The sequence below is a fragment of the Phodopus roborovskii genome, unplaced genomic scaffold (genome assembly GCF_943737965.1).
Source record: "Phodopus roborovskii unplaced genomic scaffold, PHOROB, whole genome shotgun sequence".
NCBI classification, from domain to species: Eukaryota; Metazoa; Chordata; class Mammalia; order Rodentia; family Cricetidae; genus Phodopus; species Phodopus roborovskii.
In genome coordinates this window covers 771745-798142 of record NW_026126598.1, presented here as the reverse complement: position 1 = coordinate 798142, position 26398 = coordinate 771745, and the positions used below count along the sequence as shown (strand labels likewise).

Genomic DNA, 26398 nt, shown 5'->3' with positions numbered 1-26398 from the left:
GTCCCGACTTCGAGGCGACGGAAGTGACTCGTGAAGCGTGCGACAGACTGTCAACCTGTGGCTTGCTGCCGGCGCGGTTGCGGGGTTCGCGAGGGAGCCATGGAGAACCATGGTGAGTGGGTGGCTGGAGAGGCGGGACACACGGGCTGTCCGGATTCGGTCTGCTTTCTGCTGTCACTGCTCTTGTGTCGCGGTCTGGGCCTCTCGGACGCTCGCAAACTCGCTTCAGCACACGCTGTCCGAGGGGCCTCTTCCAAAAACAGTGTGCAGGCCTCCGCAGCCCTGGTTACCAGTAGGAAGACACTTGAAGAAATAAGGCATCTTTGGTTTGCTTGTCCATCATGATTCTCAGAATGTTTTTGTTAAGTGAAAAAAAAAAACAATGAATACACTGATTTTAATGAAAAAGTGACCTAGGTAAAACTGTATGCATTTTTACATTTGTATTTATGCACTTGAGTTAACGATTGTGGACTGCTCAAAAGGCTGCAGGAGAAATTAATAAAGTGACTGAAAAGACTACAAGCCCCTGGACTAGGCCCCTAAGTTCTCTGCCTTGCATACCAATAACTTGTATAAAATATGAAAGAGGTGTGTCCTTGCCAACATTACATATCTTCTCTATCCCTGTCGATGTTTAACGTGCCCTGTAACTTTAAAAGCTCCTTTTTAAAAAAAGCTTTTGCTTCTTATTCCTAAGGTCAGCGGTCGTTACCAAGCACTCTGGCCTCATCTTGCCAAGTTCCTGTGATGACCCATTTGACCCACTTTTTCCCCTCTCTTCCTAGAGTTAATCGAATACTTCAAGTCTCAGATGAAAGGCGATCCTAACATGGCCTCAGCAGTGGCTGCCATCCGGACTTTGCTGGAGTTCTTGAAGAGAGATAAAGGTATAAAGAGTAGCCTTGAATGGTCTGGGCTTTAGGAACATCTTCAGAAGACCTGTAGGAATGGGGACAGGAAGACATGCATGGCTGCCTACAGTGTCAAGCTCAGATTCTGTCTCCATGTCCATCCATTCAGCCTGGAGGGAGCCCTCGGGCTACCACATAAAGGATTCCCATCCACCTACAAAATATGCTGGGAATCAAGAGTCAACAATACAGCCTTAGCTAAAAGGCTTAAATTATAGCAATCAATTTAGTTTTATAGGTGAGTACCAAGCTCCTAGCTTGGCCTAGATTCTGTACACATGCTATAGAGAATGTTCCAGAATAAATTCTGGTATTGTGGAGCAGTAGTGGTGCACGCCTTTGAACCTAATACTCAGAAGGCAGAGGTAGGTGGGCCTCTGTGAGCTCAAGGCCAGCCTAGACTACAGAATGAGTTCCAGTACAGCCAGTACTACACAGAGAAACCCTGTCTACAAAAACAAAAGATTCTGGTATCAATATGCATTGGACTCTTCTAAACAAGCATTGTAATTCTTAAGACTCTGGGTATAATATGACCGCTTATACGTACAAAGTAGTAACGGTGCCTTTTTCATTCTCATGGGGTGGTCTAACTCCGTCTCTGATGTCTTCCCAGTGTACATACGTTCAGATACTTTGGACCCTGCACTGTCTCACAAATCTCATCTGCCACCACTAAGTTACCTGCCATGCTGTTGCTTACTGTAAAATACATCAGCTCAGCCCTGCTGGCTTCTTGGATTCTTAATTTCTGTTTTTTATTAAGTGTGTGCCTGAGTGTGGGTGTGCACATGCCACGGTGAGCCTGGCGGGTAGAGGGCAGCTTTCGGGGGTTGGTTCTTTCTTAGTCAGGTCACCAAGCTTGAACAGCAGCAAAGTGCTTTTGCTCACTGAGCCATCTCATTGGCCTTCTTTGTTTTTCATACCAAGTGCGTCCCTACCTTGGGCCTTTGTATCACTGACGTCTACACAGAAGCTGTCCTCACTGGTCTCCATGTATCCGGGTCCTTTCTTATTGAAGTCTCAGTTTAAATGGCCTGTAGTGCAAGAGGCCAGCCCTTTAAAGTGTCTCGACCTAGTTCGTTACCCTACCTTCCCCTGTCCTCGTTCGTTTGTAACTCGCCTATTTCTGTGCTTGTTAATTGCTCCTCTTGTGCAGCATCTCCCGGTGGCTGCCACAGAGATGGATCCAGGATTCTTTGAAAGAGTGGACGAACTGCAGACCAGCAAGGGCCGTGATCCCAAATGAACATCACATTCCTCACTTCATCATTGCAGGGGAGACACTCCAGGGCCTGAGAGCGAATCTCACCAGCGCCATAGAAACCCTATGTGGTGTGGACTCCTCCGTGGCCGTGTCCTCTGGTGGAGAGCTCTTCCTTCGATTCATCAGCCTCACCTCCCTGGAGTACTCTGTAAGCCCCGCCCCCCTCAGAAATTCCTTCTATTTCTCTTTTTGTCTACAAACTGTCAGCTTTCCTGGGATCCCCCTCCCCCCACCCCGGCTTCATTTTGCTCTTTTCTTCCCAGGATTACTCCAAATGTAAGAAGATCATGATTGAGAGAGGGGAGCTTTTCCTCAGGAGAATATCCTTGTCAAGAAACAAAATTGCAGACCTGTGCCATACCTTCATCAAAGACGGGGCGGTGAGTAGACAGCTCCCCTGTGCTGCTAGAATTGGGAGCTTTAGAGTCAGGCTGCTGGGTCTGAAATCCCGACTCTGCCGCCTACTGCAGGCGGATCTCTGTGAGTTTGAGCCAGCTTGGTCTACAAAGCTACACAGAGAAACCCTGTCTTGAAAAAACAACAACAAAAAAGGTGAAGGGTTTGTAGTTAGTGTTCTAATCTGAAATGAGTCTGCGCAGACAAGCTGTTACCATGGTCACCGCCATGCATTGGAGCCTATGTCAGTACTGGGTGGAGCTGTGTGTGACCTGTCTCAAGTCAGTTGAGGAACTGCAGGTTCAGCCAGGCCCCAGCTTGTCCACTCCAGCAAATAATAAAGCCTTATGTTTTCTGAGCCAAAAGCACACCCTCCCCACCATCTCCCCCTCCACAAAGCATACCTGTATTTACTTGCATTATGGCTCTTAGATATTGCCCTTGGCTTTACTGCATTTCCCACCTTTGAAGTATGCTGTTAAATATGTGACTTACGGGGAGGTGGGGTTGAGGTTGTGTTAATGGCAGTGTCAAAAAGGCCTGGGCCAAGTGGAGGAGCGACCATAATACTCCTCGGCTCAGTGTGTAGTCGTGGTGTGGGTTCTCACCTGCACCACCCGTAGCTCTGAACCTGGGTTAACAGCTGGGTTAAAAGCAGAACTGCTAAATCTTGAACCTGCGGGCTTGTTAAATGAAGACTCCTCAGGTTCAAGATGAGGCCTGAGCACCTGCGATTCTGGTGAGCCAAGCCCCCACCTGGATTTGTATGATCCTCTGCATCGTAGAGGCACAGGCAGTGTGTGAGTCCACAGTCAGCATCTGCACCACAGACAGCTGCACTCACCCCATGGTGCTCGTCAGTTTCGGAAAGCAGCTTAACTTTTATGTGGTTGTTGCATATTTATTAGATTGTACCTCCTGTAGGACAATCGGGTGGGTCCGCAACAGTGGGATGATGTGATAGAAGAGGCGGCTAAGGCCCCGTTTCCCTGTCCTTCCAGTGTCAGTAGCCTCATCAGGCCACTGTATGACCTGCCCTTCTTCCTGGCACTTGTAAGCCTGAGTGTGCAAGCTCTATCTTACTGTCTCCTGGGCCTTCAGATGTACTGGCTTGTATACCTTTGGGTTCTGCTGGGGAGATTCTGTGCTCAGTTCCTCGGCAGAAGTGTTGAACTCTCAGTGGGCTTGAACTTCAGTGGACCGTCAGAGTCACCCTTCCGACTGCAGTTGATTTGTAGCATATAGGAGCTCCAAGTGCCAAGCCTGTGTCATGTGATGGCAGCTAGCCCCTCTAATGGAAGCTTCTTGTTCCATAGAGAATTTTGACTCACGCCTACTCCAGAGTTGTCCTAAGGGTCCTGGAAGAAGCTGTGGCAGCCAAGAAGCGGTTCAGTGTGTACATCACGGAGTCTCAGCCTGATTTATCTGGGCAAGTACCTTGCCACTGGCCAGTGAGTCAACATTGCCTTGGACCTGTGGGTTTGCAGGGGCACAGTGCAGGCTATAGCTTTGTTTCTTTTTCAATTCTTTTAAGGTTTTTTTCTTTTTTTTAAGATGTATTTATTACATATACAGTGTTCTGCCTGCATGTATGCCTGCAGGCCAGAAGAGGGCACCAGATCTCATTATGGATGGTTGTGAGCCAACATATGTTGCCAGGATTTGAACTCAGAACCTCTGGAAGAGCATCCTGTGCTCTTAACCTCTGAGCCATCTCTCCAGCCCTTAATGGTTTTTCTTTAGATAATTAAATCAGAGTAACAGCAGGAGACTGCATGAAAGTTTTTTTCAGTTGGTGATTGACAAAACATCTCCAGAAAACACAAAAAGCAAACTTGGTTCTCAGTTGACTTCATTACCCAGGCTCCTTTAAGAATATAGTTTTTCTATTTATTATTATTATTATTGTTATTATTATCATTATTTTTTAGTGCCGAGGAATGAATCTGGGTCCTGCACATGCTAATCAGGTACCCCAGAGCTGGACCTCCAACTCTCTAGTTTAAGAAACCAGAAATAAGCCAGGCAATATGATGTACACCTTTAGTCCCATCACTTGAGAGGCAGAGGCAGGCAGATCTCTGAGTTCAAGGACAGCTAGGGCTACACAGAGAAACCCTATCTCAAAAAAACAGGAATTTAAGGGAAGTGAAGGGAGGGGAGGGGAAGGAGAAACCAATAATGGCTCAGCTGTTAAGAGCATTTACTGCTTGTTCAGAGGATCTGGGTTCAATTCCTGGTACTCAAATGGTGGTTCACAACCCATTTCTAGGGGATCCCATTTCTTCTTCTGGCCTCCTCAGATACCAGGCATGTGCATGTGGAATGTCTGATACATCAAGCAAAACACACCTATTCATATTGTCTCAATTCGGGTTTCTGTTGCTGTGAAGAGACACCATGACCACAGCAGCTCTGATATGGGAAACATTTAATTGTGGTGTCTCGTTTAGAGTTTCAGAGGTTCAATCCATTATCATCTTGCTAAGGAGCATGGCAGCAGACACGCAGACGTGGCCCTGGCTACGTACTGATCAAAGGCAATAGGAAGTAGACTGTGACACCTTCCTCCACCAAGGCCATACCTACTTGAACAAAGCCATGCACCACGCATCCTATAGTGCCATTCCCTATGAGCTTATGGGAGCCAATTGCATTCAACTACCACACACATAAAATAAAAACTAGGTCTTAAAAAAATAATGATAAAAAAATGAAGAACTTTGGTTCTCGTTTCCCTGGTCCACAGTCAGGACCTGCCCCTTAAGCCACTAAGGTCACAGGACATCTCTGTCTAAATCAAATTCATCATGCAACACTGTGGGGCTTCCTTGGACTTTATCTGATGTTCTCATGTCACCTTCAGGAAGAAAATGGCCAAAGCCCTCTGCCACCTCAATGTCCCTGTCACTGTGGTGCTGGATGCTGCTGTTGGGTAAGTATGACTCACCCACGTATCCATGCTGGCTCCAAGCAGGGCTTTCAAATTGGAGTTTGAATCCTGTGCATGAAGTCTGACCGGGTAGCATCATCTGTCTCTTAACAAGTAGGCAGCCGCTCTGCAGCACAGGGTTATCACACAGGCTGTGTGCCCAGCATTGGATCTGGGTTCTTGCACATGAGTGGCTGGGGTCTTGTTTCCAAGGCAGGCTCCTGTAGCCCAGACTGGCCTAGAACTCAGTCCTTCCTCAGCATTCCGAGTGCTGGCGTTACTGGCATGAGTGTAGTGCTCAGCTTCTCATGTTTTCAGAGAAAAAGGCAAAGGTCAGGCTATCATCAGCAGTTAGGTGACCAGTGAGTGCACTCTGTGTCCTCAGCCATGGCTGCTCAGTGGCTCCCAGCTGGGTCATGAGTGTCTATCACTAAATTACAGTAGTTCCTTGGGAAGAAAGCTCATTATTAAGAAGGAGGTTGGGAGTGATTCCCATAAGCATCTTCAGCAGTTCTGTCTTAAAAAGTGAACAGGCCTATCATCCCAGCACTAGAAGGCAGAGGCAGGTGGGTATCTGAGTTACAGATCAACCGAGGCTTCATACTGAGACCTTGTCTCAGGCATTCTAATGCGCATGGCAAGGTTCTGAAAATGGCAGCTGTGGAAGGAATTTACTATCATCAGATATTAACTAAAGCCAAGAAAAGTAAGGACAGCTTTTCCTTTTGTCCATTTCCTCAGCTATATCATGGAGAAAGCAGATCTTGTCATAGTTGGTGCTGAAGGAGTGGTTGAGAATGGAGGAATTATTAACAAGGTAGGTACAGTCACACTGTCCCTGGACACCCCTGTAGCACAGCAGGACCATGGTCAGCCTTTGTTTGGAACTGAGTTTTGACACAGGGTCTTGTATACCTTAGGCTATCCTCAAACTACGTAGCTGAGGCAGACCTGATCCTCCTGTCTCTGCCTCCCAAGTGCTAAGATTACTGGCATGCACTACCTCACTCAGACAAAATAGACTCAGCTTGGAGTTGAATGTCTCTGGATTTGCTTCCATTTGATTGAAGATTCATCCTCAGGGTTTCCTTACCTAGGGAACTGTCTGTGACAAAACATCTTAATTTATGTTACACTATGCATGCACCATCCTGTTTTTGGTTTAATGGCTTTCGGCACATTCACACCATGCTATCACTAGTGTGTTTATGAAACCTTTCTATTTGTCCCAGATGGCCTTTTCCCACATCCCTGGGTCACCTTTGTCCTGTCCTGACTTCTCCTTTTCTAAGGAATGCTCAGGGTTTTGATCCTGACATTCTTCACTGACCATGCTGCCCCAGTGCGGCCCGACTACAGCATGTGTCAGAGCTGCACCCTTCCATGCTGAGACCCATCCCATCTTGGGCACTGACTGTGTGCTCATGTTCACTTACAGTGGACACTTGGGCTTTCCCACCATTGGCTGTGGTGCAGAGTACTGCTGGGACACTGGCCAGCACCCACTTTTCCCTAGCTGGTGGTACCGGGCATCTTTGCATGTGGTTTGGGACCATTTATCTTAGAAAAAAAAAATGTTTTTCTTTTTGGGGGGATGGGAGGGGTAGTTCAAAACAGGGTTTCTCTGTGTAGCCATGTCTGGAAGTAGCTCTGTAGACCAGGCTGGTCTCAAACTCAGATCCACCTGCCTCTGCCTCCTGAATACTGTTTTTCATTTTTTTTTTTTATTTTATTTATTTATTTATTTTTTTAAAGATATTTCATGCTGGCCTTGAACTCAGTATGTAGTTAGTTGAGCATGCTTTTTGAATTTCTAATTCTCCTGCCTCACCTCCCTGTAATCCCTCCGGGGTTTATGAGTGTCCCACTAGGGCCTGATTTATGCAGGGCCAGAGCTTGAACTCAGGGCTTCCGCATGTTAGGCAGGCATTCTACCATTTGAGCTAAATTACTAAGTCTCAAAGAGGACCTTTTAAAAAAGAAAAACCAGACACAAAACAAAAATCCTTCTGATTGTCATAACAGAATTACCCTCACTCTGTGCTTCTGCTTCAGTGAGCTGTGCAACCTCACCTTGCATCCATTTTCCCTGACTTCTCAGATTGGAACCAACCAGATGGCCGTGTGTGCCAAAGCCCAAAACAAGCCCTTCTATGTGGTTGCAGAAAGTTTCAAGTTTGTACGGCTCTTCCCGCTTAATCAGCAAGACGTCCCAGATAAGTTTAAGGTGAGTTTTATGTTTTTGACGGGGTTATTGATTCTGTAATTCTCTAGAAAGTTCTTCACTTCCCAAGCCTTTTCCTCTAGTGCTCTTCCGGTGTCAGGGTACAAAGACACGTGGTTGGACCTGGTCACATTTATGGGCAGAATCTGTAGCATACAGCACACTGTGTGCTGGGAAGCTGTGTGGTTGGTGGTGGCACCACAGCCTTGGGATCAACTCTTGTCTTCACTCCCATCTCTGCTTTTACAAAAGAGATCTTGGCCAGGCCCCTCCATTGTGGTCTCTTATTCGCTTATGTGGGGTGGGATGGTATCCTGTGACGTACTGTCCCTCCCAGCCTGCCACATAGCCAGTTTCTGAACACAGAGCCATCTTGAAGAGACCTTAGTGGTCAAGCTACAGCCATGGATAGGAGGCCAACCCAGCTAATCCAAGTTCTTCTCTCTTCAGTACAAGGCAGACACTCTGAAGTCCATGCAGACTGGGCAGGATCTCAAAGAGGAACACCCATGGGTTGACTATACTTCCCCATCCTTGATTACCCTGCTGTTTACAGACCTGGGTGTGCTGACACCATCTGCTGTAAGCGATGAACTCATCAAGCTGTACCTATGAGCACAGTCCCCTCCTATCAACATGCAGGGAGCATGTGTGCAGAGCTCTACAGGGTGAGCAGCCTCTCCACTCCAGCCAGGAGCCAAAACTGAATCGGACTTCCAGATTTGAATGCAAAGGGCTCACATTGGAAAGTGACACAGTCCTGGAAAACCCTTTTAACTCAGCTCTGTCACATCTGAAACCTGTTCCCAGTTCTAGAATGAAGCTGAAGCATCCTTCCTGTTTTCAGAAACTCATGTCTCTGGAAGTACAAGTTAGATGACTGGCTGCAAACCCGAGGAAGACAGTACACAAGTGGGGACCCTCTACTCATACCGTACTCCAGGCTGGTTTGCATCAGCGAAAGTGATGCAGGCCCTTCTGCAGTGGCAGCCACTGAGGACACATCATGGGGTGCCTAACAAGAAGCCAGGAAACACTTGCTGACTGCATCTGGCTCCAGGGCTCGTCTCCTCAGCAGGGTCAAGCCAGACAGGAACAGCGCCAAGGCAGGGGCCACATTCACATGACACTGCACACAGAATGTCCCATCCTAACTTGTGTCTATAAAATGAGTTCACTTTCGACAACTTTTGTAAATTAAACATGGGAACAAATCAGGATCTTTGCAAATAAAGTATATGAAATACTTGGATATGGTATCACATCCGTACAAGGAGACCCAGGCTAGAAACAGTGTAAGCACTGTTGGATACAACACCAGGCAGCCTAGCAGCATGTTCTCAGGATAGAATTCCCCTCCTGGTTTTCAGATGTCTGCCAATAAAGTAGCACCAAAGTTAATTCTAAAATGTTCTCACCCCAGTCTGGGTGAGGTGGCACCAGCCTGGGAGCCCAGCACATGGGAGGCTGAGGCAGGAGGATCCGTGTGAAAGCATCATGGACTATATAGTGTAGCCCCCATTACAAAGAAAAAGAGAGGGAAGAACCCCCTGCACATAGCCACCTCTGTCTCTGCGGGTACTCCAGACCGCTGCAAAGGACATGCAGTGTTGAGGTGGCGAGGGGAGATCATGTGACTGAGAATAAATAGAATTTTCTGTTTTTGTTTTTTTGAGACAGGGTTTTTCTATCTAGCTCTTGTAGACCAGGCTGGCCTTGAACTCAGAGATCCTTCTGCCTCTGCTGGGAATAAAGGTGTGCACCTCCACCACCCAGCAATACTTAGAAATTTTACAATGCCTAAAATCAAGTGTACTTCATTATCCGTTTTTAAACGATAATAATTTAAAATAAGTGTGTGTGTATATACATTTTCTAAGTCTATAATAAAGCACAAAAAATACCTCAGAAAAAGCAGAATTAGTAAAAATAAATATTGATATCTGTTATTTATACTCAAATAACAAAAGGCTTCTGTGAGACTCTGGTGGGACTGTAGTGCTCATGAGTGTGCAGTCCTTTGGCTTCTCCCAGTCTGCACAGACAGCTTTCCAGAACAGCCTTCCGAGGGGCAGGAGTGTGAGCCAGCAGTGTGATGACCTTCCCCTGAGGCTCTTAAGTCAGCCATCCTCTTCCAAGTCTGAGACCTCTAAGTCTGTCAGCTGGACTGTTGTTTTGGCACTTGTCAGCAGCCTCTTTTCAAATTCTTCCTCTGTGATTCTACCTTTCTTAAACTTTTTCAAGAGCCTTGTATCGTTAAGGAGCTCCTCCATGTCCTCGTCATCGATATCAGAACCCTGAGTACAGAAGAAGTAAAATGACTGTCAGCTGTGTGGCCCCAGAGAGCCGCTGATCCTGCTGAGCCTAAAAGCTCCAGGGTCAGCTAACACACCACGGGCCCCCAAAACCAATGGGGGAGTGAGGCATCCACATAGCCCAGGCTGGCCTTGGACATGGAGAGCAAGCACAGGCCACCTTGCTGTTCTCATAGCACACTAGATTTCTTCCAGTGCAATGTCAGAATTCTAAGGTGGAGTAAGAGCATCCCACGTTACCTCATCTCTTTTCCTCTTTGCATTCATCTTCTTCTTCTTTTCCTTTTTGGCCTTCTGCTTTGACCAAGCTTTATTTTTAATGAATTTTCTTCTCCCTTCATTTTCTGTTCTCTCCTTTCTTTTTTGCTCCAAAAGTTTCTGCCTCTGTTTTTCTCTAATTTTATCTTTAAATGGAATTGTGTCAGTGTCGATGTCTGTGGGCACAAAATCTGGAAACTGCTTCCCCCTCAGTTCTGGCATCCTAGGCATCCTCAGCAGGGCAAACCCTCGAGCAAGGCTGGCAAAGTCAAGATCTAACAGAGAAGAGCTTAGCGTCAGCACTGGAAGACATCACAGTCGGGCTCAGAGGTTCTTCATTATGTTTCTTAATTAAATGGTATAATAAATTCACTTTAATTAGAATTTTTTTAAAAACTTTCTCAAGATGGAAATGACTTTTTTTTTTTTTGCCTCTACTCAGAGCCCTATACAGGACTTCTTTTTTTTTTTGGGGGGGGGGTAGGATTCCCTTCAAAAGATTTAAAGAACACTAACCCTAACATGCCACATATTTTATTAAGACAAAGCAACCCTTGTCACTCAAAGACTCAGAGAATTAAGAAACATGATTATGACAGACACTGTGACAGACAGCTATCACCACACCCAGCTTTAATCCCAGTATTTGGTAGGCAGAGGTGAAATCTCTTGAGTTTGAGGCCAGCCTGATCTACATAGCCAGGACTACCGAAAGACCCTGCCACAAAACAAGAACGAAAGAAAGAAAGAAACCTGTTAGAGAAGGCGAAGCCCCCACTTACCCTTCAGCCTGAAGATGAGGCTGCACTCATGCTTTGCATAAGCCTGGACAAAGGACACAAAGGCTTTCATGCCCTTCTCGAACACTGCCCTGTCAGCCATGGCCATGGCCCGGAGCTTCGGCAGAAGGTCTGCTGTGTTTCTCTGGAGGCTCATCTCCTGCAGGGGGCACTGCACAGAGACCACCAGTTCACCCTCTCTGCAGTCCCTCCAACCCCAGTACCTCCCAGAGCTAATAAACCAAGGGCAGCATAGTGCACCAAGAGCCAGAGCCAACCTAAACACATTCCTTAGTCAAGCAGGAGTTTGGAATTTTTTAAGTTTGAAAATGACATTGCACATAACAGTCTTGACTGGTAAGATATGGGGGCAGCAAAAGGCAGTGTTCCCAAGTCACGATGCTAGCCAATTCCTCCCCACAACCTAGCCCAGTGAGTCTGCAGGCCCTCATCTCAGATGCTGACCACCAGCTACCAGGTCAGTGTGCTGCTTACTTTCTGGTTGATGGCCAGGAAGTTGATGTATGCCTCCTCCATCGGTAGTAGGAACACCAGAGCGCTGCCACCATGGCCAATTCGGGCTGTACGTCCACATCGATGCACAAAGGCACTAGGGGAACAGAATGGGACAATACCCCAGGGGTGACCGTGAGCACAGTCAGACTCCTGCCATGCAGCTGTTGCGCTACCTCGTGCTGTATAGAGCCACCAGGCCCCACAGCTCAGGGCTGACTTGACGACCAGCCAGTGAGCATAGAAGAGCTGCAAAGTAGTAGTCGCTGCAGACAGGACTGTGACGGACAGTCTACTGACCTAAGACACCTGGCCAAAGCTGGGCTGCCTCAGGTCACACAGCAGGGTCACAAGGGAAAACTGAAGAAAAAGCATAAAGAGAAAGTGCCCTGGAAGGACAGATGTTGGAAAATGCATCACTTGGGATTTGACTGCAACTCGGACATTTAGACGTGAGTGAGGAGAGCGGGCGGTGGCGGTGCATGCCTTTGATTCCAGCACTTAGGAGGCAGAGGCAGGCGGATCTCTGTGAGTTCAAGACCAGCCTGGTCTACAGAGCTAGTTCCAGGACAGGTTCCAAACCAATACAGAAAAGCCCTGACTCGGAAAAAAAGGAAAGAAAGAAAACCCAAAAATAAATAAGTATAAGGAGTGTCCACTCAGTTTCAGAGAGATATGTAGTTTATTTGGAGTAATTGTTGCTCTTTTCAATATACTGTACTTTGCACTTTTGCATGAACTTTAACTAGTGGAGTTTTCTTCTCCTTACTTATCCCTCTACACACACCATTCTGTTGACAGAGTCTCAACTCAGTAGCGCAGGCTATTAACTGAACATGATTGCTAGAACAACACACCAGTATTAACATATCAAAAACTCTATGGCCACTTGCCTACTTCTGGAATGTAATGTTTCAGGAGCTAGGCTATAATCCAAATGGTAGAGTGCTTCAATTTCAAAACTTTAAGCCAGATGTGGTAACACATGCCCGCAACCCCAGCACTTAAGAGGTGAAGGCAGGACAAACAGAAGTCCAAGACCAACCCTGGCTACATGAGACTCTTGTCTCAAAAAAACAAATCAAAATGTTTAATATTTCAGTGCACACTCACCTTCCTCCAGGTTCATAACTTACCCGGCTCAATCCCTACACAGAGGAACAGAACCTCACATACCTGGCATTGCTGGGAGGGTCGTACTGTAACACCCAGTTTACTTCGGGAATATCAATCCCCCGGGCCATCACGTCAGTGCACACCAAGATCCCACTAGGAATGAGAAAGCAGCGTGTGAGCAGGGTCATCCCCTTTCCATCACCCGCGGTGCCACCGACCCCAGTGACAAGAGCACAAGGCTCAGGAGTCTCTCACAGAAACAGCTGTTTTCTTTAATGTAATACTTTGATTTCTTTTTCTTCCTCATACAACCTTCCCAACAAGAGCAGGGAGTGGAGGAGGCTGCAGAGATGGCTCAGCACCCAGGACAGGCAGCTCGCTTACAACCACTGTTAACTCCCGGGGGATCTGATGTTCTCTTCTGGGATCTAAGGGCACCTGCACTCACATGCATAAATCTACAAACATAATCAATAATAAAAACTAGATGTGTGCGCCATGGACATGAACACACACACACACACACACACACACACACACACACACACACACACACGAGTGGGAGAGAGAACACAATGATTCTTTCTACCCAGTACTAGGGTTGGAGTCCTGGGCCTCTGCATGCTAAGGAGTGCACTACCAACCACTGAGCCAAACCCAGACTGTCTGATGCTTTTGAGACAAGGCACTCTGGCATCCCTATAGTCCAGGGTAGCCTTGAACTTCATTCCTGTCTCAATCTCCCAAGTGCTGGGGTTACAGGCATGCACTGCCTCAGCTGGCTTTATTTTTATTTTTATTGTGGGTGCATTGGTTTTTGCCTGCATTTATGTCTGTGTGACGGTGTCAGATCTTGGAGGTACACACAGTTGTGAGCTGCCACGTCGGTGCTGGGAACCGAACCCAGCCAGGTCCATTGGAAGAGCAGCCAATGCTCTTAACCACTGAGCCATCTCTCACCCCTGATTTAAATATTTTTTAAGTCATGTGTTTCCACTTGAGAAATAAAACTGTAGGGAGCCAGCCCTCAGCAGCCACTAGAAAGCAAGTACCATCTTTACCCTGTGACTGGGGACAACAGTAGGGTACCACTGTGCCCTTGCAGCTGCTTGAATGGAACCATGCAATGCTTAGGAAAAACAGAGGACACCTCATGTTCCCTCTGTGTAGCCAGCACCCTACAGCCCACAGCAAGATCTGTCCCATCAAGGCTAAGGCACTGTGTTTGCTCTTGTTCACCCAGGGGCAAGTAGTTCCCCAAACCTCCACTGTGCCAAGCCCTGGGAGATCCGGCAGTGAACATACATGAGGTTCCTGACTACGCAGGCCTGTGATGGTGGAGGGAAATCCAGTAACTAAGCAAATGCCCCGGGCTCAGTGTATAGAGTAAGAGTCCAAGCCAGGCTCTTGGTGCCTTCAAAAATTAGTAACTGGGTGTAGCCAAAGGGGCTCCAGGATGACAGAGGAGGAAGGGGCAAGTACAGGCAGGGCCTGAGGAGTCCAGTAATTGGTGATCTGCTGCCACTGAGGAAAACCACCCCCACTCACCTCTGCAGCTTGCGGAACTCCATGAAGATCTTATTGCGCTTGTATTTCATCTTCCCGTGGATGCACAGGATCCTCACTCTCTTCAACAGCGCCTCCAGGGCCTTTCCATAGTATTCCACACACGCACATGTGCTGTGCAGGAAACAGAAAAGCACTCAGTCAGTGGCCACCTGGGTCCCAAAGCTGGAGGATGCTGAGGGACAGATGTAGATCAGAAACCCTCTCAGGATGGCAGACCTGCCAGGCAACTCCTCACTCCTCCCCCTTTCCATCCTTGCATTCAAACCCTGACATGGGTCCTGCTGTCTAACAATGGCCCGGCAATGCTGCCATCAGAACAAGAACAGCTTAGACAGAAACAGAAAGCAGGCTGACATTTCACAGCAGTCTCACCGTCTCAGGTCAGTACCGTTCCCAAAGCTCAGCCAGGCACGCCTTGACTGAGCAGATCCTTGACCCCAGGGATCTGGGGCTTGGAACCAAGTTACCCACAGACAAAAGCAGGCAGTAGCAGGGCCACCCAAAAGGAGACACGTCCCATGGAGACAGCCCATGAACCACAGCCAGGACCTCTTCCCTTCTCTCGAGGCAGGTTACTCTACTCTATCAATCATTAACCTATTCATGGCAATCTTCTAAAACATCACTCCAAATACCCACCCCATTTTTGGACATGTAGACTGACTATACAGCTCAGGCTGGACTTGAACTATACAGTCCAGGCTAGCCTCAGACTATTCAGCCTCCTGCCTCAGCCTCTGGAGTGCTGGGATTGCAGGCTTGAGCTGCCACACTCACTTTTGTCCTAGGATGGTTCAATGTCCTTTGGCAGCACAAGCAAGTGGCACACCCAGAGAAAGTCCTGACACACAACTGGCCACCACCCGCCTCGCAGGACGGCAGGCTGCACATTTCCTCTGAAGCTGCTCTTTTAGCACCTCCAGCTGGGCTCAGGCTGTTAGCGGGCTCTTCACTGTCACCATGGGTCACAATCTCACAGGTTCTGATATCAATGTCAGGCAGCATCCAGACAAACTAAGCACAGGAGCACATACCCATCCAGCCTACAGGGATGACACTTTGCACAGCCTTCACTGTTTGTGTGTCCTATACACATTTCATCTTTTGAGAGCGAGTGTGTTGCTATGTAATGCAGATGGGATTTGAACTTCCTATCTTTCTGCTTAGCCTCCAGAGTGCTGAGGGTTACAGCAGAGACCAAGCCTGACACCCACTCTGATGCATTTCATTGTAGACACACCTTTTTGCACAAGTCAAAACAGGCCAGGCCTTGGTGGCTCACACCTTTAATCCCAGCATTTGGAGGCAGAGGCAGGAGAATCTATGTGAGTTCAAGGCCAGCATGGTCTACAGAGCAAGTTCCAGGACAGGCTCCAAAGCAATACAGAGAAACCCTGACTCGAAAGACCAAAAAAAAAAAAAAAAAAATGTCAAAACAGATGGAAGGAGAGAAGGAAAAGCCAAGTCACGCTGGGCATGTTGGCACACACCTTTCATCCCAGCACCAGGGAGGCAGAAACAAGTGGATCTCAGTGTTTGAGACCAGCCTGGTTGAAATAACTAGTTCCAGGCTAGCCAATAAATCTCTGTCTAAAATAAAACAAACAAACAATAAAACCAAGTCTACCCAAAAAAAAAAAAAAAAAAAAAAAAAAAAGGCACACGTTCCTATCCTGTCTTTTGATAATAGGACTCTCGGTGGCTGGGCAAGCTGCTCCAACCATCCCTTTGACCCTGCTTCTCAGAGCAGCATCAGCTCAGGCAGAGCAGTCTGAATGAAAGGGGTGGAGGCAGGAGCATTGCCTTCTTCCTCGTTCTCATTCTCTCTGCCTCAGTGGAGATGTGACAAGACCATACAGACAGTGGCCATCTGGAGGCTCCAAGGTGACTCTCAAGATGAGCAAGGTGGAGACAGGTGCAGAGACACCCACCCTGACACTGCTGCGCCCTACAGCAAAGGCAGGGTCTGCTGCATCTGGATTTCACTGTAGGGGATCCACAGAAGCGGGGTCCAGTCACCAGCCGTGCACAGCCCAAAAGTCTCCCCCGAACTGTGTTCCCCGCCCTCCCAAACTCCACCCAAAGACTACCTGAAGAAGACCAGGTGCTTCTCCTGCTGATGGTTCCGGAGGAAATGGACCAGCTGATTGAATTTCTCATCTGCCTTACATATCTACAGGAGGGGGGGGGGGAAATCACATATTTGCAAAGGTAATCCTAGAACTGTTTTCAGTTCCTTTTTTGTATGTGTGTGTGTGGGGGGGGGGGGGGCGACAAGGTCTCACACAGCCCAAACTGACCTCAAACTCTTGTAGCAAAGAGCGGCCTTGTGGCCTTGAAGTCCTGGTCCTCCTGCCTCCATCTCTTGAGGACCAGGGTTACTTGTGTGCACCATCACCCCCAGCACAGCCTTCATGTATTAATTTCAATATACTGACTTATTTATTTAGAGGGTACACATGCACAGAGGTCAAGAGGGCAGCTGGCAGGAGTGGGTTCTCCATCTGCCATGTTGTACCCACGCTGAAATCAGGTTGTCACGTGAAAGTGCCTTCTCCCACTGAGCCAATGTCAGTCTGCCCAGCTCACAGAGAACAAGACAGACATCCGTCAGCCTGCCCACCTCTGAGAGAACAAGATAGACATCTGTCAGCCAGCCTCTCTCAGAGAAATTTGATCACGTGCACTGCCAGTGTCCAGCTTAAGTCACAAAACTGTGTAACTGGAAAGCACTGCTGTATAAGGCATCAGTGGGTCCCAGGGAAAACGAGGACACTCATGACCTCCAAGCTTGAATCTGAGGCCAAGTTCCCAAACTGCCAAACTAAGGTAAGCACAGCTTTCCAGAAATGAGTATTCATGAGGACCTGCACTGCCATGGAGACAGGCTCCACCCCCTTGCCAGTCAAGTGCTCCATCCAGGCTCCAAACAGAAACATTCAGTCCCAGTGAATGCATTTTCCTGGATTTTAGCAAAGGTAACACTGCAGGTTACAAGTGTGTCTCATGGGGCACAGTAGCTCAAGGTTCGCAATCCCAGGACTTGTGAGGGAGACAGAGGATAAGGAGTTAATTCCCAGCACCCACATGGCACCTAACAACTGTCTGTAACTCTCAAGATCTAACACCCTCACACTCACATACATGCAGGTAAAACACCAATGCACATAAAATAAAAATAAGTTACTTGAAAAAAAAGTTCTTAGCAAGACAGTCCTAGCACATGTCTTTAACCCCAGAGTTTGAGAGGCAGAGGCAGGAGGATCTCTGTGAATTCAAGATCAGCCTGCTCTACAGAGTAAGTTCCAGAACAGCCAATGCTATACAGAGAAACCCTGTCTTGAAAAACAAAAGCAAAACAAAAAGTTCTCGTGCTATAGACCAGGTTGGTCTTAAACTCACATAGATCTGCCTGTCTCTGCCTCCCCAGTGCTAGGATTAAAGGTGTGTGCCACCACTGCCCAGCTTAGTATTTAAAAATACATTTATGCCGGGCATGGTGGTGCATGTTTTTAATCCTAGCACTCTTAAGACAGAGGCAGGAGGACTTTTGAGAGCCTGAGGCCAACCTGGTCTACACAGAGAGTTCCAGAACATTCAGAGCTACATAATAGAGACCCTGTCTCAAAACACCAAAAGAATAATAATAAGAAAAATGTATTTATGCTTCCATTAATTTAGCCATGCATTTAACAGGCAGTTATCATTTGAATGCTTATTCTAGCTGTCTCCTAATGCACTTTAAATCTGCTGAAAAGAAACATTTACTCTCCTAGTGGGTCTTGAGCACATCCCCAGCTCCCACCATTATGACTGCACGTCAGGACAACGCAGCAGACCGCTCTTACCATGTAGTGGTTCTCCAGGCGGGATGGTGTCTTCTGGGTGCTGCTGGCTGCCACTCCCTTTTCCTTCACGGAGATTCGGACAGGGTTCCGGAGGCCCGCTCTCACCAAGTTCTCCACTTCCTGTGTCTGCGTGGCTGAGAAAAGGCCTGTTCTCCTCTGCTTTGGCAAAAACTCCAGGATTGTGTTTAGGCTGAGAACAGAGTGCATGCCCATGTACACACGAATTAAAAAGAACAGAGGAGCTAGGTACAGAGGGAGGCTGAGGCAAGAAGGCTGACTGCAGCATCCAAAGCCAACCCAGGCTACATAGCTGAGTTCTAGAAAAGCCTGGGCTTCAGAGTGAGAGCCTACACAAAACAAATCAAATCAAATATTAAAAGACCAAATGACAGCTGGGCATGGAGGCCAGCCTGGTCTACAAGGTGAGTTCCAGGACAGCCAGGACTACACAGAGAAATTCTATCTCAAAAAAAAAAAAAACACAACAAAAAGACCAGATGGCTAGGGATATCATTCGGACAGTGATAATGGACACACATATAGTGATGGACACACATGCAGGAGGCCCCTGGGCTTGGAGTGCGGTAAAAATTAGCTCCTTGAGAAAAAGACAGAGAAACCTTCACAATATTTAGGAGTCACACGACTGGAAGATAAAAACATTATACTTCCTGTTCTCTCCAATACAGCCATATAATAATTGGCATAAACTACACGACAAACTACAAACGAGAATCATACCCAAAAACCTGTTTATTACACAACATAAACAAATGAGAGAAACCGTGAACAAAAACATAAAATCAAAAACAGAAAAAAATGGCCAGGCAGTGGTGGTGCACACCTTTAATCCCAGCACTCAGGAGGCAGAGGTAGGTGGATCTCTGTGAGTTTGAGGTCAGCCTGGTATTCAAAGAAAGTTCCAGGACAGTCTCCAAACCTACAGAGAAACCCTGCTTCAGGAAAACAAAAACTAGAACTAGTCAGGCATTGTGGCCCACATCTGTACTGCTGACATGCAGGACTCAGAAACAGGAGGATTCTGAGTTCAAAGCCAGACTGGGCTACAGAGTAAGACTTTATCTCAAACTTTAACAAGAACTGGGATTAAGGTGCGTGGCAGGACATGAAGGGTCGAGCCACCCGAGGTTTGAAAGGCTATGCAGATGACAGCACTGATCCCTGGCTGTGTGGCAATGCAGAGGTCCCTCTGCCCTCTCCACCAGGTCCACCCAGCTCGGGGAAGCCCACATTCTAATACCTTGCCTCAAAGCCCATGTCAAGAAGTCTGTCTGCCTCATCCAGCACCAGGACATCCAAGCTCTTCACACAGCTGGCTAGGTCCAGACCCTCAGCCTTCCTCCGGAACATGTCTTCCAAGCGGCCTGGGGTTGCCACAATGATGTTCCCACTTTGGAAAGAAAGTTCCCATTTACCGTGTGCTCCGGATACCCAGTCCCCACCAGGCAAGTCCATCTACATCCCAGGGAGAATAATGAGAGAGCAGGATCTGGCTACAGGCCATGATTCTGGCAGAGTGGGCAAGTTGCAGCCCACTAGCCACGCTGGCCACCTGTGTTAGTAAGCATGTTGCTGGCACATGGCCATACTCTTTATTCCTACTGTATGCTATCTCTGCCATCTTTCTCTACTGCAGCAGAGAAAGTGCAAAATGATGCTACACAGCCTACACAACACAGGCCAACCTTTGACCTTAAGCAACAGAAAACAACTGTAGGGGGCAAACAGACTGGGGTAAGTGTAGCTCTGTGGCACAGTACTTGTCTGGTATGCATGACACCCAGGGTTCAAACCCCAGCAAGAAGAAAGAGGGAGGGATACTGAGAGGAAAAGAGGAGAGAGGAGAAAAGAGAGAAGGGGGCGGGCAGGGGAGGAGAGGAAAGAAGGGGAGGGAAGAGGATGGGAAGGGAGGGGAGAGAGACAGACCAACGGTCTGAGAGCCACATATGGCCCTACATACTGGCTACCTATAACATGTTTCTACACGATTGTAGACTACAAGCAACTGCTTTAAAAAAATCTGAAGACATGGGGCTGGAGAGATGGCTCAGCAGTTAAGAACACTGGCTGCTCTTCCCAGCAACCGTATGATGGCTCACAACCATCTATAGTGGGACCTGATGCCCTCTTCTGGCATTAAGTTGTACATGCAGCTAGAACATTTATATACATAAAACAAATAAACAAACTTTAAAAAAAAAAATCTGGGCCGGGCAGTGACAACGCACACCTTTGATCCCAGCACTTGGGAGGCAGAGGCAGGTGGATCTCAGCAAGTTCGAGACTACCCTAGTCTACAAAGTGAGTTCTAGGACAGCTAGGACTGTTATACAGAGAAACCCTGTCTTGCAAAAACAAAAACAAACAACTGAAGATACACACATCTGGAATTCCACCATCTAAAATCTTCACAAGCTGTCAGCAAGGAGCCCAGTCTTGCCAGGCAATGCTCAACAACAGATGAGTACTACGGGCACCAGGCATTTACACCCAGGTTGTTTACACACCTGCCCTGACTCCCAAGACAACCAGAGCATATGAAGTGTTCACAAGGTTAAGGAAACCAGGAACGGGCAGGGGACACAAGGCACTTCCTAGGGGCCCAATGCCCTCAGTACAGTGCCAAGAGCCCACAGACAGGGACGGGACTGCCAGGCTCACCCATGCTGCTTGAACCTCTCCACATCTTCCCCGGGGTTCCGGCCTCCGATCCACAAAATCTGGCTGGAGCAAGAAATAAACTTTGAGCAAGTCAGGCAAAATAACAACACAGGCCAATAGGGCTTCCCCACACCCATCACCTCAGGTGCCATCTCAATGGCCCTGCTCCTAATCACCTGAACTGTGGGAAGTGCTTCGTGAAGTGTGACAGGACCTCATCAATCTGAATGGCCAGTTCCCGAGTGGGGGTGATGATGATGGCTCCCACCTACTCACGTGGAGGGAGAAACCACAGGGTCAGCAGGACATAAGTTCCGGGTGGGATCACATTAGTCCCGTACCTTCCATCCTCAGACAGTTTGTGAGATTTTTCAGCAGCCTCAGGCCACATCAAGTATCACCACATCACAGACTGTGAAGAGTGCTTATCTACCATGAACAAGGCCCAGCATCACAAAAACAAAAAACAAAAAAAAAAAAAAACCCAGGGCTCAGAGATGGCTCATCAGTTAAGGGCCACTCTCCAAAGTACTTAGGTTCAATTCCCACCCCACCCACATGGCACTCACAACCACCTGTAACTCCAGTTCCAGAATACCTGATGGCCTCTGTGGGCACCAGGCACACAGGTGATACATGGACATACAATAAGGCAAAATGCCCACACACATAAAAGTAAATGAATTAAATTAAAAATTTAGCAGGGCAGTGTTGGCACACGTGTTTCATGCCAGCACTTAGAAGGTAGAGGCAGGCGGATCTCTGTGAGGTCAAGGCCAGGAGGTCTACAGAGTGAGTTCCAGGACAGTTGAGGCTACACAAAGAAACTGTCTCAACAGTAAATAAATAAAACAAGTGGGTAACACATGAAAGCCTGGTGTCATCTGTCATGCCTTACTGTGAGTCCATGGCTAGCAGCAGCACTGAAACTCAGGCCTGAATGAAGTAGCATCTATGACAGATTTTCTCTGCATGTACTAACATGTGCCTGGCACACAAAGGGACACAGACAACACCTCACACTGTACCAGGGGCATTTGCTTATTTATGTATTTGAGACGGGTGGTAGGTAGTTCCATAGTCTCAGGCATTTGACCATTTGGTCCCCAGTTGGTGACACTGTTTAGGTAGTTTTAGGAGGTGTGGCCTTCATGGAGGAAGCCACTGTCAAGCTACAGTCTCCACGCTTGCCCACTGTCAAGCTTCCCCACTGTGATGGCCCTGGACTCATCGCTCTGGAACTGTAAGCCCAGAATAAACCCGTCCTTCTGTATGTTGCCTTGGCCATGCACTTTATCACAGCAATAGGAAAGGAATTAATTCCCTCACTGGGTAACCAAAGATAGGTGGGTTCCATTTCCCTCTGCCTGTTTATTCCTCACATTTCTTAAAGAAGTTTTATGCTAACAGAGATTCACCTGCCTCTGCCTCCCAGGGCTGGGATTAAAGGCAGCCAACACTTCCCCAGCCAAAGCTGGAAGCTTTTTATGAGCCTGAGTGTTTTGTCTGCAAGCATGGACATACAGCCCATGCATCCCAAGCCAGAAGAGGGCGCCAAATCCCTTATAATTAGAGGTACAGAGGTTGTAAACCCCCCTGTAGATTCTGGGAACCAAATCCAGGTCTTCTGCAAGAGCAACAAGTACTCTTGTTCAATAAGCCATCTCTCCAGCCCCCACTGGGGATATTTTAAATAACAAAATCACCAACAAAAGCCACAGAAAACAAAAAAAAAAAAAAAAAAAAAAAAAAAGAAGGGTTAGGGATTAGTTCAATGGGAGATCGCTTGCCTAGTAAACACAAAGTCCTGGATTGGGTCCTCAGCTAAGACTAAACAGCTCACTCCACCAGGATACCTGCCAACAGTATGAAAGCTGAAATGGCATTTCTACCCATATCCACAAGTGACCAAGAAAGTACCCCAGTGTCATGAGAGCAAGCCAGAATTGTCAGAGCAACCCAACATTGACTTTGGTTTAACAAGCAAGAAAATTAAAAAACAGACTCCTCAGATACCAAACAGGGCTCGTTAGATTTCTCCAGCTTCTTCCTCAGGCCCGAACCCTCCTGCCTCCATGACAATCAGCCAGCCCTCCTCACCTGCCTCTTCTTTAACTTCTCTCCCCTTCTCAGAAGAATTTCCACAATGGGGATGACAAAAGCCAGGGTTTTTCCACTACCTGTCACCTGCAAAGAGACAAAGCTTTTGACTTGCTTTCTGCTTGGCTAGGAGAACAAGGGACAGACTTTATTGCATGAGATACTCACAGCTTCTGCAGCGACATCTTTGTTTTTCATGAACAGAGGGATTGTGGCAGACTGCAGGGAGATATTACAAAAGACTGTTTAAGTAATACCCCAACTAAACAACAGAGACCCAAGTCCTAGGAGCACAGGGGGTGACTAAGGTCAAAATGGACCCCATCCCACATCCCATGAGGATCCTGAGTAAACAGTCACCACAAAGGATTGAATTAAATGTGACAAGTTGTAGCAATGTATGGTGGCACATGCCTTTAATCCCAATACTCAGGAGAGAGGAGCAAGCAGATCTCTGTGAGTTCAAGATCAACCAAGGCAATGTAGCAAAAATCTTGTCTCAAAACTAACCACTGTGTGTTATCTACAAGGACAAGTGTGACAAGACTCGTGACTTCAAGTCCTGACACTCCCATTGTTCCTTCTTGAACTACGAAAGGGCCAGCAGCATGGGACATTTAAAATGTATTCTTATTTATATGTATATACCTCCTTGTCTGTACACTGCATGCATGGAGGTATACAGGAAGGCAAGGAAAGAGTGTTGGATCTCCTGGAGCTGAGGTTATATGCAGTGATGAGCCATCCATCCAATGTGGGCGATGGGAACTCAACCCTGGTCCTCTGTAGAGCAGTATCTGCTCTCAACCAGCGACCCGCCTCTCCAGTCCCTGGAAGCAGCGGATTTGCCAGCACATTTGGACTGGTATTTCTCTGTGTGGCAATTGCCTTCCCCCAGTTATCTCAAGGCAGCCCCTCCCTGCTTCCTCACTGACCACACTAGTCTATTTCAGCTCCTTCGTAACACACAGCACGAGAAAAGCTACCTTGTCCCTCTGGTTCTTTTTCTAACACCTGCTCTTTCTAACACGAGTAGGTATCAAGACTGCCAAGTTCCCAGAGCCTAGATGAGACCCAGATGCATACCAGGTCCTTAATAAATGGTTTGCGGTTTTTGATAAAGTGGGCCAGGGAGATTCTCTTTCCCCGAATAACAACAGGCAACAGTCACTGGGAGCCCACCTGGACTTATTTAATCTGCACAGTGCTATGAAGAAAGTGATTGTCATCACTTAAGACGGAAAAGGCATAGATTGAGCCACTGTCCGAAGCCGCCAGAGCAGGCAGGAAGCTAAGACCCGGAGTAGGTATCGTCAACACGTATGACACTACCCCTAGGCCCTCCCTGATCCCCGAGGCTGCATTCATGCGGCTGACCGCTCAGCCTCGCTTCCCCACCGGTCCGATACCTGCACCGGGGTCATGTGAGGAAAGCCCAACTCGCGCAGCGCGACTAGCACCCCAGGATGCAGCGGCACCTGCAGCGACTCCCAGGAACCCTCGGTCACATGTTCCATGGCGCGTACCCCGGCTACCACTATTGCGGCCACTCGGAACGCGAACAAGGTACCACCAGAAGAGCACTTCCGCTTCCGGCTGGTCCATTGCCCGGCGGAAAACTGCATGTCAGCGACAACGTTCCGGAGGGCGGGCAGAAGACGCAAGGAAGAGGCCACCGCAGCCCGAAGGATGAGGGAGGCGGGGTGATGAAGTGATAGGGAGGAGCCCGGCTGGGTCCCCAATGAAGACACGAAAGGATGCTGGAATCCCCCTGCCGGTGCGCATGTAAGAGGCTTGACGCTCAGGACTTCCGACCAAGTGAGGGCGCTAGACAAAAACAGTCGTTCAGCCAGTCGAGCCTTTAAACAAGCAGAGAGCGGCTCACCTGCAGAACAGCCTCCAGCTGTTTACAGCTCTCTTCCTGACGCTCTTAAGCCTTCGGAGAAGTCACTTCAGCGACCACTCTCTGATTAGCAGAACGCCTGTTTGCTTTCCCCCTACACACTTTTTTTTTTAATTGTATGCTACAGCCAGTGTATATAAAATAGTTCAACCTTGTGAAACAGAAATCCATGAAAATTCAGAGAGGTAGATGTTAAGAACTGACAAGTAGAAGATTGTGTATCATGGCACGTGTTACAGAGCTTTTGTACAGACTCCAGATTTAGTCACTGGTTCATGAAAAGTGAGAAACCTTAAGATATTTGACTACAAGGAGCAGACTTTCTGGGGTCTGAAAGGGTTTGTACTTGAAGACACTCCGGTCAGCAGAGGGTCGTGTTGAGCATTTTGCAGCAGAACTGTTTCAAGTCTGCAGCTGCCTGGGAAACCTTCACGCCGGAGCTGCTGAACCACCTTCTTCATGGTGGAGACGCTGGAGGAACCCGACATGGCGCTGGGACAGCCGTGCCGACTCCCCTACACAGACTTTTAACGTGTGCATTTTGTAGATTCAGTCCTCAAAGCAAATCAACGGTGGGATCTCGTTTTGTCACCAGCGTTGCGAAACGTTGCATATAGATGCCAAACTGTGGCACGAATGAACAAGGACCACATCGCATCCTCAAAAAAACTTCTGCAACTACCACAGAGTGAAATCTGGGGACTGGCAATCTGTTAAAGTGAGCAAGCAATCACTGGGCTATTTTTTTTTTACCCCACTCTACTTACTGCTTTGCTGAGCTTAAAGTATTTTCCAAGTCTGTTTATTTAATAATTGTAGGAAAGGTAATGGCGACTATGAGGCATCTATCTATAGGACAGATTGTGTACAGAGCTTGGCAGCAGGCCAGTCTTTACAGGACACAGTACTTGATAACTGGCCAGTTCCTGAGAAGGGAAGAATCTCTGCAGGATAGCTGGCTCTGGCTCCACCTTCCTTCTCTACAAGCCTTGGACAACGCCATCTCCCACCATCTTATTTCCCTATATCCATAAACTATGTGGTTAAGTAAAAATCAAATGTGACTTTCTCTACCCAGAAGATTTTTAACACTGACCCAAAGAAACCACACAGGATAAAATGCAAACTTTTCATGGTTTTGGTGAGAGTTTTTGTCTTTTGAGACAGGATCTATGTAACCCTGGCTGTCCTGGAACTCATATGTAGACCAAGCTGCCTTCAAATTCAGATCCACTTGCCTCTACCTCTGGAGTGCTGGGATTAAAGGCATAGACCACCACACTTGGCTTAAAATAGTATTATTGTTCACTACGCTTGTTTACAAAAATGAAAGTGACATACATAGCTGTTTATATAAACATGGTCATGCCGGGCAGTGGTGGCACATGTCTTTAATCCCAGCCCTCGGGAGGCGGAGGCAGAGGCAGGCGGATCTCTGTGAGTTCAAGGCCAGCCTGGTCTACAGAGCAAGTTCCAGGACAAGCTCCAAAACAATACAAAGTAACCCTGTCTCGAAAAACCAAAAAACAATATGGGCATATCTCATTTGAAGAAAAAGAAATTGTATTTATCAAAAACTTTA

The 26398-nt window shown here is 47.6% G+C and overlaps 2 protein-coding genes across 3 annotated transcripts; one reads left to right on the top strand and one right to left on the bottom strand.

Annotated features, from left to right (window-relative positions):
* The first annotated feature begins 5 nt into the window (after window positions 1–5).
* Window positions 6–8985, top strand: Eif2b1 (eukaryotic translation initiation factor 2B subunit alpha). Of its 2 annotated transcripts, none has more exons than XM_051205076.1 (9): window positions 6–112; window positions 789–890; window positions 2193–2329; window positions 2445–2561; window positions 3894–4006; window positions 5444–5512; window positions 6251–6326; window positions 7611–7736; window positions 8184–8985. In XM_051205076.1, exons 1-9 carry the CDS (start codon window positions 100–102, stop codon window positions 8346–8348), a joined length of 918 nt encoding a protein of 305 aa, XP_051061033.1. In that variant the 5' UTR covers window positions 6–99; the 3' UTR covers window positions 8349–8985. The 2 variants fall into 2 exon arrangements, with proteins under 2 accessions (XP_051061033.1, XP_051061032.1); XM_051205075.1 differs by having other exon boundaries at window positions 46–112; window positions 3894–4010; window positions 5448–5512.
* Window positions 8986–9653: 668 nt separating this feature from the next.
* On the bottom strand, window positions 9654–24477 carry Ddx55 (DEAD-box helicase 55). The gene is made up of 14 exons (XM_051205074.1): window positions 24323–24477; window positions 23082–23132; window positions 22914–23000; window positions 20990–21081; window positions 20814–20876; window positions 19393–19542; window positions 18132–18321; window positions 16374–16456; window positions 14263–14394; window positions 12775–12867; window positions 11581–11695; window positions 11089–11257; window positions 10289–10581; window positions 9654–10030 (listed from the first exon to the last, which is right to left on the bottom strand). Exons 1-14 carry the CDS (start codon window positions 24428–24430, stop codon window positions 9854–9856), a joined length of 1803 nt encoding a protein of 600 aa, XP_051061031.1. The 5' UTR covers window positions 24431–24477; the 3' UTR covers window positions 9654–9853.
* Between the last annotated feature and the right edge of the window lie 1921 nt (window positions 24478–26398).